This window comes from Leptodactylus fuscus, chromosome 5 (assembly GCF_031893055.1).
Source record: "Leptodactylus fuscus isolate aLepFus1 chromosome 5, aLepFus1.hap2, whole genome shotgun sequence".
NCBI classification, from domain to species: domain Eukaryota; kingdom Metazoa; phylum Chordata; class Amphibia; order Anura; family Leptodactylidae; genus Leptodactylus; species Leptodactylus fuscus.
Window position 1 is genome coordinate 79,799,136 of NC_134269.1, and position 14,508 is coordinate 79,813,643.

Below are 14,508 nucleotides of genomic sequence, written 5' to 3' on the forward strand. Positions count from 1 at the left end.
CAACCTGCTCCTGCAGGATCAATAGTATAACTTCTGCAGGCCTTCGCTATAGTTGTATTCTCCCCTACTGAAATGTAAATTTAGCTCATTGAAACATACACATTAAGGCTGAAGCCCCGCGTTGCAGAAAAGCTGCATTTTTGCTGAGGCAGAAGCACCAAGGCAAAAAATGCTGAATTTTACAGTATGTGAAAAGTGAAAGGAATTCCACATACTGCAGACAACTTCTGCAGGGGAAAAGGTATAAAATATAGGTATAATAAGAGCAGAAAGTCAGTTTCATTTCCGCAATGAAAAACTCTGCAGAAAAAAAGCAGTGTGTTTCTGTTGTGTTTTTTCCTGCAGTGTTTTTTTACTGTGTTCTGCTACACAGGGCCTTAGACGAAGGAAGAATCAACCATCTAAACTGTTGGCCTCCAATTATTCATTGTCTATGACCGACTGTCCCTGCTGTCAGTGCATTGTAGGTGATAGGTAACCTTTTATATTGTAGCTAAATAACTGATCTACTTCATTTCCTTTCAATATCAAATATGAGCATGATACCCTGTCACATTTGCCCCATATATTCATGGGATATAGACACAAAAACATTATTCCCTGAGTACAGGAAATGAACACGTACATCAATTTAAAAAAGAGGTAGTATAAAACAGGAATTGTAAAGGCAGCAGGCAGGAATAGCCATGTCATAGGCCATTTCTATATGCTCTGTTTAACATTGGATCAGCGATGAACAGTCTATTCCAGATTTTTACATTATTCACGGAATAGAAGTGAAAGGGTTATTGTAAAAACTGACCACCACTGGTCATCCTGAGATTCAGAAAAAATATCAACTTTTCATATTTTAAACAACAAAATGTAATAAAATCCATTGACTTGTTTCTACTGTCATTGTGGGGATCGCAGGTAGTTGTCCAGGTTACTGAACCCATCAGCAAGGCTGGCCTCATGGTAGAGGATTTGTTAGCAATACTTTTAGAGTAATAGAAATAATAAGAATGTGAACTCTGTACATTAGGGTACAGGTAGATCCCTGCCTCAATAAGCATCTGTAAACAGAAATTTATGGTTGGATTGAAAATTGTCCAATGCATTTCTGGGATTTAAGGCATTTTGTCATTGTCCTGAGTGATGTCCTGAATTCCTTGCAGTAAGGCAGTTTTGTATAACGGAGATATTTGAAGGCACAGTTGTTGCAAGGTAGTAAGTGTTACCGTGGGAGGATTGTTCACGAGAAAGTTGCTCTCCCTAAAGACCGATATGTAGAGGTAGTCATTTATGCAGTCAGGTAGAAAGCGTTCATCGCATGATACCGTGGACATGTTAAAAAAGCAATAGAAAATGTCATGTATCCGTGTTGCCTTTACAACTCCTTAAGTAACACATTCATCACACATAAAAAGCAATAATAAAAAAACAGCAAACAAACACTTAGGAAGTACTTTGGATAAGGGTTAAGGGGAGACAAACACACACAAATGTAGGTAAAGCAGCGAAATGGAGTTCATAATGTGACCAGCTGAGGTAGACATAAATCAAAGAGACTGCTTGACGTCCCTTTACAACAAAGACAAATGGCAGAAAACCTGGAGAGTTTCAAAGCCATTCACCATCCTGCAAACCAGCCTTCACTGTCAATAGATTTACCCAGTGGAACATTCTGCAGAAAAGTGATAGATTTGATGGGAGAAACCAGATTTCACAAACATTTTTTTTTTGCTCTGTCATTGTCCTTCGAACAGACACAATGGCCGGAGTATCTGGCTTGATGGAATTTTTTCTTCTTGAAATGTTTAGGGAATATGAGGTATAGCTGAAATGACCTCCTCAGGAACACACACTGGGAGGCCTTTCATGTTTGCTTAAGGCAGAGTCCTTCCCACATTCTTGAACATGGTATGGGTCTGATGTTGGCGGTGAGGTACTGATAACAGAGTAAAGGTGAATTTCATCAGTTGACTCGTGAGAATACCGCCCAGAATCATTGGTTTCATGGCTCTCCTCGCTGTTCCCAGAATGCTCTGTATCTGTTGCTATACTATGTCGCATCTGGAAAGTGCCAGGATGACCAGGTGAAGTAGGAGACCCATCTTCCCCCCTCAATACCGTTGCGCCAGGACGATAAGAACAAGACTTAGCTATTCTTCTTTTGGACTGTGAAAAGAAAGCAAACGAAAAACATTAGGGTGTCAGTATACTAATACATAAAAGGTGAGCTGTTTTGACAGGGACTAACTTTGATTGGCTGCAGCGTTCACTTGATGTCTACACCATCAATTAGTGGTAGGTTGTAGTGGACACATGGACAGATTTATTATGAGTTGTACACCAGTTTTCTGGGATACAGGGCAGGAAAACTTTTCAAAACTTCCTTGCAAATGGGATTTTTGGACAAAAATGTACAACTCTTTTCTGTTTTGTGAGTGGTGTGTAAGGGCCACTGGCTCTGTTGAATTTATGATCATTTACACCAGTTTACTGATGTAAATCATCCCTGAAATCTATGCCAGCTACAAGCATAACGCCCCATACAGAGTTCAGCTCATTTATGAAAAGACTTGTGCATTCTCATAAATGAGCTGCACCCTCTACCAGTGGATATGGACAGTTGCCTTCTGCCCCATGGAGTCTAATGTACTGGTTGGCTTTAATCGCAGACCATGTCACTAGATTTCTTAGAAAACCAAGCATTGATGTATAGGGAACCAACTTCCAAAAGGTTGTACTATAGCAAGTTTAGCTTTTTTTCATCAATAAGAACGTATTTTCATATTCCTTTCCTAGAATCCCTAGTAACGCAAGTATGATCTATTAACATTCTACAATTCATCAGGTGGCCTGCAAAGGCAGTCTCCCTAAGGGCTCATTCACATCTGCGCCTGGGTCTCCGTTATGCAGGTTTCCGTTTCCTGCACAAAACAGAGGCAGCAGACAGAAACCTGCAGGACTCTCTCACCCATTCATTTGAATGGGTTTGAAAGATGTCCGGCCGTGAGCGCCGATGAGCGTTTTATGCTCTTCGGCGCGAAACCATTTTTTTTAAAAAAATCGGACACAGAGTCGGACATGCAGTACTCTGTGTCCGGTTTTAAAAAAAACGGTTTCACGGCAGAGAGCATAAAACGCTCATCACCACTCACGGCCGGACCGGCTCTGACAGCTTTCTGTCTTCTGCCTGCAGAAGATGGAAAGCTGAGAACGGAGACCCGAATGCTAGTGTGAACCTAGCGTAAGGAGACATGGTACCTCTTCTAATCCAAGTGCAAACTCAGAATAGATAGTATACGCCAGATTTTTTGAAGTATTTAATGCGGTTTGTTATAGCTTACGCACTTTTACACTGTATAGTCTAATTTTACACCACTTATTAGGGGGCTTACTCTCCAACAAAAAATGTGCCAAAATATGGGTGCATATGTTGGAAAATAGTTTTGCATAAAGGGTTTCTTCCATTAAAGGGTTTCTTCTGCTCTCTACTTCCTGGTTTCAGTTGCCAGCAGTGTGTACTCGAGGCTAAGTTGCAAATTATTATCTCTGGATATCTATAGCCCAATGTATTTTTTGCACAATGGGCTCAAAGGGAGCACTCTGGTGTTGGGATACCTAGGGGACAATGAAGACATAAAGGGGACAGACTGGTGGCACCCAGATGGCATGTTAGGGGCAGCATTTTCTAGAAACTATTGTATTTTTTTCACACAACAGGAAAACGCATTGACACCATAGTTGTTTACCTGTCCTGTATTGTTTATGGCATTGTCCTTGAAAAACAGCCATTTTTTCTTTGTGTTTTTTTTTACAATTGGCCCATATCCATTTATAATAAGATCAGATCCACCCTAGAATAAAAAGCAATATACAATTTAACATAATTTTAATATGTATAATATTTTAATATGTATAATAATATGTATAATATGTATAATTTTAATATGTATGTTACATTATTATTTAAGCAGATTAATTTTTACAAGATACAGTATGAACATGTGATGAATGATTTAAACCACAGTTATGGCCACATACACTGGTTTCAATACAGCATTAACTTTGGCAATATTTCACATGTACCGATACCCTTGAATGGTATATTACCAATTTGTCAAATATAAAGAGGACCTCTCACCACCCCTGACAAATTCATCTCTTTACATCAATAGCTGCTGCTCCACTGATTCTCGTTCTCTAGCACCTCACCATTCCTGAGCAATCAGTGGCTTTAGTTTTGGTGCCTGATATGCTATTTAGGAGGGTAATGTCAGGCGGGAGCAGGCATGGGGTGAGATTCTGAGCTCTGACACTGGCTGCCTCTGACTAGAGCTCTGAATCACACCCCTCTGACTGACACAGCCCGTTTGAAATTACAGAGCTTAAATAGCCCATGGCATCAAAAATAACTGTGCTTGTTGCTCAGGAATGGTGGGGGCTAGAAAGAAAATTCCAACTGCATCAAAATCAGCGGCACCTATTAACAGATGCTAAAAACTTGAATTGGTGGAGCTGGTGAAAGGACCTCCTTAACATAAAATATCTGAAAATGGTTGCAATATTATGATTTTTCATTCTCTTTGTATAATGGACTCTGCGAGTCTCTGCTCAAAAGGAACTATAACTGCCTTATAAATTTTTGGCCATTGGTAAGTTAAAGTGGTTGTCTCATGAAAACAACCCCAGTTCATATGAAGTTAGTCATATGCACATCACAGGAGGGCCCCCCTAATTGGAAATTCCCTTTATGAGCTCATTCTGAAGATCTTAAGCTTTCCTTCTATTACAGCCCTTCATCTGAATGTCCAGCATGTAATACTACATTTTCCCTGCAGTAACTAAACAAAACCAAAATGCTTGGCAGGTGCAGCTTACATTGTCAGGATGCATGGAGTAGAACTCAGGGTCCATTCTGAAAAGGATTATCTCTTCCCTATAGGAATTTATTTACATCTTCTTAATATCTTGCCAACAGTTTCTCAACATTTTTAGAAATTTGTCCATGGTGAAAATCTACAGTCTTAATAATAATCTGAAGAGAATCCAGCTATAGCTCTGCAGAACTTTACCTTTGTATCTAAGTAGTGATTTACTTGAACAGTAGGGATTAAGGGATCTGCATTTTCTTCCATTTGATTCATGGCCTTCCTTTCTTGAGTCTCGTGAGAAATTAAAGTAGCCGAATTAGGTATGCCATTAGTTCCTTGCTGAGCAATCTTTGCAATGGATGCTTTCCTGCAGGTGAAAAGGATATTCTTAAGGGAAGATCAAAATTGTGTTGTATTCTTGTATTCCACCTGTGAAGGCTATTTTCACCACAAAGGATAGCTATAACAATAGTATTATATGTGGATTCTAAGTTCCATGTGAAGAAAATCATTTTACATAAAAAAAACTTTGCCTCCAGCTATGGGCCCCTTGTTTTCTAATATCTTAGCATAGAGCACCCCAATTAGGTTTCTCTTACAGTGCACCAATAATTGTGAGCCATGATGTTCAATAATTTGGGTTTTTACCCTCAATCTAGAGGATTAGATGAAGATGCCCCTCTGCAGCTGCACTGGTTGTTTCATTCACCCCTGCCCTATATGCAAGGATTGGTGATAAGTGTCAGATGGCCGGAGGACTGCCCCTGGGTCTCTCAATGGGAGCCAAAAATCCCCCTATGAAGGGAATGCATTTGCGCAGGCATGACCAATGCTCCATGTACCTCCTTGCAGTTGCCAGAGATTGCAGTCACAACAGCCCCATAAAAACAAATGAAACTGTTGCCACAAACCAGCATCTCATTCTCATGGAGCATTCAGGTATTATTTTGGGTTTCTGTTCTCTTGATCGCTGGGAGTCCTGGGGAAATATCTCCAGCCATCTCCACTTTGGCTAGGGGATAAGTGTCATTAATGGCATGATCCCTATAATACTTTATACAGTTACTTCCAAGTTAAACTGATCTTCAACAAACTTAACAGATGCTGAATGATAATCACTAGTGGCCACCATAGATGTTGTCTTTAAAACTTTCTACAGACGTGAGTTGGTTACCAGAATAAGTAGATTGACTACAAGTTGACATGGCTGAAAGAATATTAAAAGACTTCACAAAGAACAACGTCTAAATGTGTGTCTATTTTTGCAACTCGGATCTTGTATTTTTTCTTCTCTAGTGGAAATGTGGCAACATGTAGGTAACATACCCCAAGACAGTTCACAATTCTTTTTGTATGACAATAATGAGATCTCAGAAAGCATAATGAGTATTCAAGACTACATCCATATTAAGAACTTTTGGAAGGTGGTCAAAAGCAGGCTTTAAATGAAATTTAAAGGGTCCACAGCACAAAAAAGGCTAAGAAACCCTCGATCTAACCAGCTGCTTTGTTCTTATACATGACTTACAGGGTTCTGCCACTGTATATGTTGATATTCCTTTTTAGAAGCTGAGATATTGCGTTGAGAGACATAATAACTCATATACTATTTCAACAAGAGCGCCTACAGGAGACGGCTGCCGCTAAATAGTGGGGCATGAACCTATACATAATACTCATGCCATCCAAATAAAGTCATTCTTCAGTATTTCTTGTACAAACCTGGCTTTGCTATGATATATCAGTATAAGCACACAAATGAGAATACAAGTCAGTGCGATGCAGACTCCCACAACAATCCCAGTCATTGATTTCTGGTCCAGGTGATAAAAATAATCTGAAAGGAAAATATCATAAAAAGTCTTAACATCAAGCAAATGTAAAGTGGTAGTGCACATGTGTAAAATGTCTACTGTTATGTTTTGCACAAAAGCTGATGACAAAAAGATACCCCCGAAAGTGTAGTATAATAGATCGTATTATGGTATATCTTAGCATATGAATAGAAACATATGCATTCCAATAAACTAAGCGTGCTTTCACACTCCTAGGGCATACATCAAAAGTACCTATTGGCCCGAAGGAAGAGTCCTTTTGGCCTCTGTTGGGTGCGTATATGTTGATATTCCTTTTTTAGAAGCTGAGATATTGCGTTGAGAGACAAAACAACTCATATACTTTTTTCAACAAGAACGCCTACAGGCGACGGCTGCCGCTGTATGCTTATACATGCCTATGCTCCTCCTACTCTTTGCTGTTCTATTAGGGGATATGTTAGCTTTTAATATATCCTCTAATCCTTTCCCTGTCTGAATCTACAGTTAGCATGTCACTAGATAAGGTGATGATAGGCACAACAAAACATGAATTGATATAAAGACCGTTCTCCATTTCTGTTTTTAAAACGGAATCTACCACCTTCCCTAAAGTGCAACTCCTCTTTCATTTATTTTTATTTTAATATACTTTATTAATCTATAAAACCTCCTTCTAACAGAAAACAGGCTGTAAAGTTCCCATTAGCAAAGTTGTAACTAAGCAATGCTAGCAGACTGATTGTATACATGTATTCAATGTAGTGACATAGAGATGAAGCATATACCAAAGTGAAGGGGGGTGATTTCAAATGGATGTATCTTCTGTTTTATACCACCTAGAACAATGGTTCTGGCATCATTCTTAGCTGCATATGATACCAAAACCATTTTTCTGGGTGGTATAAAACCAAAGATACATCCATTTGAAGTGACCATACCCACCTTTTGGTAAATGCTTCCGCTCTGCATATTTGCAATACAACTGTGTACAGGCTTTCCCTAGCAACAGCTCAGTTAGACAGTTGTAAAGGAGAATGTTACAGCCTGTTTAAATAATATAAAGGAAATTAGATAGAGGAATAAAGTATATAACAAAACTGGTCACCATATACCCTCGACACAATAATGGGGGGGGGGGGGTGTTACACTTTTACTATATCCCACAGCCATCACCGCATTGCAGAGCACCTTACAATGATATATAACAAATCTCTGTTCTGTATGTCACTTTTGTAGATTTGAAAAACAACTTTAAAGTATTATGCAAATGAGGCAGCTGGTGCACTGGGGGGTCGGCCTTCACCATTTGGTGCCCTGCTTCTGCAGCAGAAGTAAGATAGTTGATGTCCTAGAAATGGAAAGGTCAACTCACACTGCAGGGGGTGGCGCAGGCAGAAGATGGTAGGGGTCTGAGTGCCAAAAGCAGTGCTCCAGAGAGTTAAAGGCCTGCCCCCAGTGCACCAACTGCCTCATTTGCATAAGTCTTCAAACTTGTTTTTTCCAATTCTCTAAATGTGACATAGATAACAAAGGTATATTGTTTAGCACTGTAATGTGTTCTGTAACATGCTGAAGGCAATTGAACATGCCTGGTGGAGGTGATGGACTCCCCTTAAACCAACAGAACAGCCAGCCAGCCTGCCTAACACGGACATCTACTTATCCCTACCCTAAAGCCTTTAAAAAGGCTATTCAGCCACCGTAAATGTTATATTAAACTACCCCCCCGTTTTAAAATAATAACCTATAAAAGAATGTGCTCTACTTACGGAACGTGCACCCTGGGCAGGCATTCTGGGTGTGTCTTGATCTTCTTCTCCGCCTCTTCTTCCTCCGATGTCTTCGGGTCCCGTCCTCCTCCGGCCTTTGCTCGCGGACACTGATAAAAAAAAAATAGCTTGGGCGCATACGCAGTAGCACGCGGCTTCTACTACGGCTACTGCGCATGCGCCCAGGCTATTTTTTTTAATCAGTGTCCGCGAGCAAGCGCCGGAGGAAGACGGGACCCGAAGACATTGGAGGAAGAAGAGGCGGGGAAGAAGATGAAGACACACCCAGTATGCCCGCCCAGGGTGCACGTTCCGTAAGTAGAGCACATTCTTTTTTAGGTTATTATTTTAAAACGGGGGGGTAGTTTAATATAACATTTACGGTGGCTGAATAGCCTTTTTAAAGGCTATTCACGCATATGTGGGGCTCTATCAGCATGATTTTGCTGATAGAGCCCCTTTAAGATCAAGACTAAGCAAGAACAGAATTACTGCTACTAGACAACAGTGATTTTAGCAAGGATTTTAGCTGTGCAAGACTGTGAGTTTCACAATACCATACATTCTGAAAGAATAGAAGGTTGCAAATTATTAATCTAAAAATTTTGAACAAAAGAACAAAACCCGAAAAGTGTATAAAATCAATAAAGCGTGGAATAAATTAAATAGCTCTCCATTCACTACTGCTGATCTGTGACGTCTTGCTGAGAACTGCAAATTGTGTGATATACGATTCAGACTTGCACTTTCATCTACAAATAAATCACTGTCATTAATTTGTTTATTTTAAGTTTATTACAATGACAGCGTATCACCTCCATAGAGTAATTCTGAGGCTGTGTGCTTCTTCTCAGTCTGGGGTCATTTGTCTTTGCAGAACAGAGTACTGCTTTGCAGACACAAAGCCACAGATGGGTGTCTAAGAGAATGCACGCTTCCAAGTAAATAATGAAACGGTTTCGCTTTGTTTACTGTAAGTATTCCCAAACTGACCTTGACTGTTGGCAGAATTTAACTGCTTTGACTTCATGCTGCTGCGCACAGTCTCCTTGGGTTCGACAGCCAGCTCTACGGCATTTGAGAATGGGCCCTCTCCTACTTCATTGGAAGCCGAGATCTTGACCAAATAGATATCTCCAGTCACAAGATTTTCCAGCAGAGCCATAGTTATCGCCCCTATGGATTAGCATTCAGTTTATATCACATAGACAAGAGAAACGTTGCACAAGTCATTCACAACTTCAAACTCAAATGTGCTTCATTACATGTTTTAAAGGGATTCTGTACTTTAGGCATGCACTCATATAAATGAGAACATAGTATGAAAATCTGCAATTTATTCCATAGCAGAAAATTATTAACAGCTTTGCCCACCTTGTGTAACATAGACATTTTTGTAAATTTTGTGCTATGATTTCTGACTTTTTGCACGTCTCACTAGAAAATTGTCTGGAGTTAACCAGAAGGGGAAGAGCCGCCATTTGTTTTTACCTGATTCCAAAAACTTAGTGAAAATCTACGCCTGTTCTCGTGCAGATGTAATTTTTTTGCAATTAAAACAGCTGAAAATGCTCCAAATTTAATAGGAAGCATGCACCCCTTAGTAAACTTGGTGCCTATTAGGATGTTTAAAACACTGTTCTTACAAAAATATTTAATTGTATAAGCCTGTGAAGCACTTGAACCGGGACCTTAGGCTCTACTGAGATACTAGATTTTTTTTTACACAAGCATTTTTAAAGAAAGAATGGAGAACAAGCAAGCGGAACTACTGAGAAGTTTTTAAACTGTTCAGAGGCATATCAAAAACAATTGCAATATGTGGCGCAATTTACGGATATCCACGTTGTCAAAATAGGCAACTAATACGCCTCCTAGGTCGTGCCCTCTGTATATAAAGTCCATAGAAAAATACAAAAAAAGTAGAAAAAGCCAAGGCACTCACCAGACAACGGGTATTTAAAATCAATAGACTTTATTTCATCTCTTTAAAACAGCATCAGTGCATGGGAATGGAGTTTGATGGAAAGACATATAGTTCAAGCAACGATCATTTCATGCAAGCCTGATGAAATGCATACTGCATAAAACAATCGCCGCTTTCCATCAAACTCCATTCCCATGCACTGATGCTGTTTTAAAGAGATGAAATAAAGTCTATTGATCTTAAATACCTGTTGTCTGGTGAGTGCCCTGGCTTTTTCTACTTTTTTGTACAAACATTTTTAAGTTCATGAAGTAGCTATGAACATTAAAGTCATTGAAGGCACAAAGTGGAAAGTACGAGTAAAACTGGGGTACTCCAACATTTGCAAGTTTACAGTATAAATTACTTTATAAATGCCCCCTCATGTCTGAAGTACAGAATCCCTATGTTGTTATAATAGTGAGATTTTATATCATTGGACTGCATATAAATTCAGTCGACCTCTGACATTGGTCAATAATTAGCTTGTTATTCAAGAATTAATGTTTGCCTAACAATAAAGATAAGTAGCAAACACTAAGGTAGTTGTATTATTCTATGGGCCAATGGGTTCACGCATTCTCAGGAGCAGCACACAAAGTCCTGAAAATCATACTATCAGTGATCACAGAAGCTTAACACTATGCAAGCCAGTGGGTTATTATACAACATATAGTAATCTTGTTACACCAGACAGCTGACATCAGCAGTCCTATATAAAAATCCAGCCAATATGGTAGTCAGAGTTAGACGTCTAAAGACCATATTCTATAAATAGATGTCCAAACACCACTTTCTACAACCTTAGATTACTGCTACTATGATGCAGTTGATAAAAATAACTTGCAAAGCATTGAGGGACAAACCTTGCCAAAGTACTGATAGACTGAAGCCCCACATTGCAGAAACACAGCTTATTTTGTTGCAGTTTTTTGAGCCAAAGTCAGGAGTGGATTGAGCAGAAGGGAGATGTATAAGCGCTTACTGTATATTTCCCATTCCTTTTGTAGCCACTCCTGGATTTGGCAAAAATAACTGCAGCAAAATCTGCAACAAACAAAGCAGCATTTCCTTAACGTGGGGCCTCAAGCCTTAGGGGTTTTCAAGGCATTATTGAAGAGCACTTCAATTAAATGAAGCTTTAAAATCCTCAAGTTTTTTCATCTATGGTTCACAAGCATAATCCAGTTATTTCATTCCATTTTATTATTATGTTCTGCGTAGCTGATGACTCTGTCAGACTCCAGGCTGCAGATCTGCCATTACTACAAGGTCTTAAGCACAATGCCTTTAGGGTAGCACAACTTTACTCTTGCCACTGGTAATTTGTTTCACCAAGGTGATGCCATATGTCCACCCTTGGCTCCATACCTAGCTCTTCATTATAGTCTTTTGATGGGACACTGACTTCAGGCTTCTACTGTCTGGAAATTCTCCCATTGCTAACAGAGGTGTGTCTAATAATATGCTATGCAAGCAAACTCCTATTTATGCAGTTCCTTAATACATTTATTCATGACAAACATTATCATGTGTATCATTAATAAACATTCACAATAATGCAGCTTTCAATCACATGCACAGACACAAGTATCCACGAACAGGAACGCATCAATAATACATGAAAGGGCATGTGAGAAAATCTGAAAAATGTATGATATTTAACACATGTTTTCCTGCTCTAATGTATCAATTAGAATGCTGGAAAAAGGATCTAGTTAAAAAGGATCTAGAGCACAACTTCCTCAAGTCTTCTCCATTTCGCTTCTAATGGTGGTTCAATGACATATCACGGTCTTAGAAATGGCTTTGTAACCCTTTTCAAACTGGTAGTTTGTTTATACATTTGCAGCAGATTAAAGTGCACTGAAAATCTGCATGATCTGTCCCAATATATATAGATTTTTTATTTTATTTTGGAGAGCTGCACACAGCACTTTTTATCCCATAAAATGATGGAACGCTCAGCAAAACCTAATATAACCCATCTTAAAGAGGACCTTTCATCGATTTCGGCACAGGCAGTTCTATATACTGCTGGAAAGCCGACTGCGCTGAATTGAGCGCACTGTCGGATTCCGCGATCTGTGCCCCGGGTAAAGAGCTATCGTTCCCAGTACCGTAGCTCTTTACAGTCAGAAGGGTGTTCCTGACAGTCAGTCAGATACGTCCTTCTCCACAGCAGTGCCTATCGTGCTGTACAGTGTGAGCGGGGAGGAACGCCCCCTCCCCTCCTGATAATACTCGTCTATGGGTGAGCACTGTGAGCAGAGGGAGGGGGACGTTCCTCCCTACTCACACTGTACAGCGCAATAGGCGCTGCTGTGGAGAAGGACATTCCTGACTGACTGTCAGAAACACCCTTCTGACTGTAAAGAGCTATGGTACCGGGACTGATAGCTCTTTACCCGATAGCTCTTCACCACTAGTGTCATGCATCAGATCAGACAAAGCATCATGTTTTTCTGTTATTAAGGTGCATTCACATGGAGGAAAATGGTGAGGAATTTGGTGTGGAATTTTAGTGCTGAAAAAAAGCCTCCCATTGACTTCAATGGGTTCCTTTTCTGCAGAAACCCATTGAAGTTAATAGGAGGCTTTTTTCTCAGCGCTGAATCTGAGGCAGATTCCACACCAAATTCAGCACCGTTTTCCTCCGTGTGAATGCACCCTAACACAGACCATGACGCAGATGTGGACAGTGCCTAATAGAGCCATTTTTCCATGATGACTGATACACAAGCCCTAATATGTCTACTATAATGCATTTTTTCCATGAGTTTTTTAAGTATGAATTCAGAATTGAAGTTTTTGTGCAGCTAGTCTGCATCAAAGAAATAAGCAAGTGCTTCATGGAATGGGAACTGACCAGAGACGTCACCATATTATGAGGTGTTAGCTGATCGTGGCTTTCTTTGTAGCAGCTGTGTCTTGTCCTTTGTGACATAACCTTTGCTATAAAGTTATAAAGCTGTCAGGGTTCTGAATACTTCACAGGCTTTCACACTATAAAACACTGATCAAAAACCAGTAAAGAGACTGCAAGTCTGATTGACTTTCAGTGAAGTCAGATTTAGGGCTAGCCCTTCATAACTTCTAAATGAATAAAGACCCACGTGTGTGTGCAAACCTCCCGAGTGGTTCAATCCACAGGAGTCCATTAATTCATTAATGAATTCACCGCCCCAGCGATAATGGCTCTAAATGACCTCACATCCTAATGACTTCAAGTAAGGTAGTTCAGACCAAAGCCAAGAGAAGTAGCAAAGTAATAAATATTTAATAATTGGTGTAATAAAACCTCTTTCTAATGAGGTGTTATATATGCTTTCCTTCACTATGTAGAAAATGTCAGAGCAGAAAATGAACAACAGTGAATCTCAACACTTCCCCAGGATCATGACTGATACTACTGAGTGTACATGGACATACTGTTGTACATACTGAACTTAGGTAAACGAACAGGACCTATACAAGTATATAAAATTGAAATAACACAAACGTAAAGAAAACAACAAGTAAATTACCATCTCTGTGCATAATCTGCCAGTGGCCACTAGCCCAGTCTTTTCTAGAAGCATATAATATAGTGTAACGGGTGACAGCGGACTCCAGCTCTTCAGGGGGTTTCCAGGAGACCAAAGCAGTGTTTTCTTCAATCAGTGTCACCTTGACACTGACAGGCGGACTACTTGGAGCTGAATGAAAATAAGAATATGAAGCACTTAGGTATTGTGCAATGTAAACATGTGGATCACTCACAGTCTTGTTCAATGATACGTTCCTTACAGAAGATACTGGCACATACCCATGGTGCTCTCTAGTGCCGCACAGATACACACACTTCAGTTGCACAGTGATTTCAGTGCTTCATTATAAGACAGACAAGTGCTAGTAGAAAAGGCATTTCAGATGTAGGTTCACCTATTTTGCCCTTTATATATTGAGAAATTACATAAATAGCTACTCCATAATACACTGTATAAGTCCCTAACTTATATAACAAGACCAAGGAAAATTCTAATTCACATTTGGTTTCCTGAAAGGCTACCCTATAGTCCAACTGTGGTCTGTGATGGATTGGCATTGCAACT

General features: G+C 39.8%; 1 protein-coding gene across 1 annotated transcript in view; it reads right to left on the reverse strand.

Annotated features, from left to right (window-relative positions):
- Window positions 1–1,809: 1,809 nt before the first annotated feature.
- PRTG (protogenin) overlaps window positions 1,810–14,508 on the reverse strand; it is a 105,460-nt gene continuing 92,761 nt past the window's right edge. The window contains exons 15-20 of the mRNA XM_075273490.1: window positions 13,942–14,112; window positions 9,442–9,624; window positions 6,585–6,699; window positions 5,064–5,229; window positions 3,741–3,845; window positions 1,810–2,160 (exon numbers count right to left, since the gene is read on the reverse strand). Coding sequence (XP_075129591.1) covers window positions 1,834–2,160; window positions 3,741–3,845; window positions 5,064–5,229; window positions 6,585–6,699; window positions 9,442–9,624; window positions 13,942–14,112 — 1,067 coding nt within the window. The 3' untranslated portion in view covers window positions 1,810–1,833. The remainder of the gene's footprint in view (window positions 2,161–3,740; window positions 3,846–5,063; window positions 5,230–6,584; window positions 6,700–9,441; window positions 9,625–13,941; window positions 14,113–14,508) is intronic.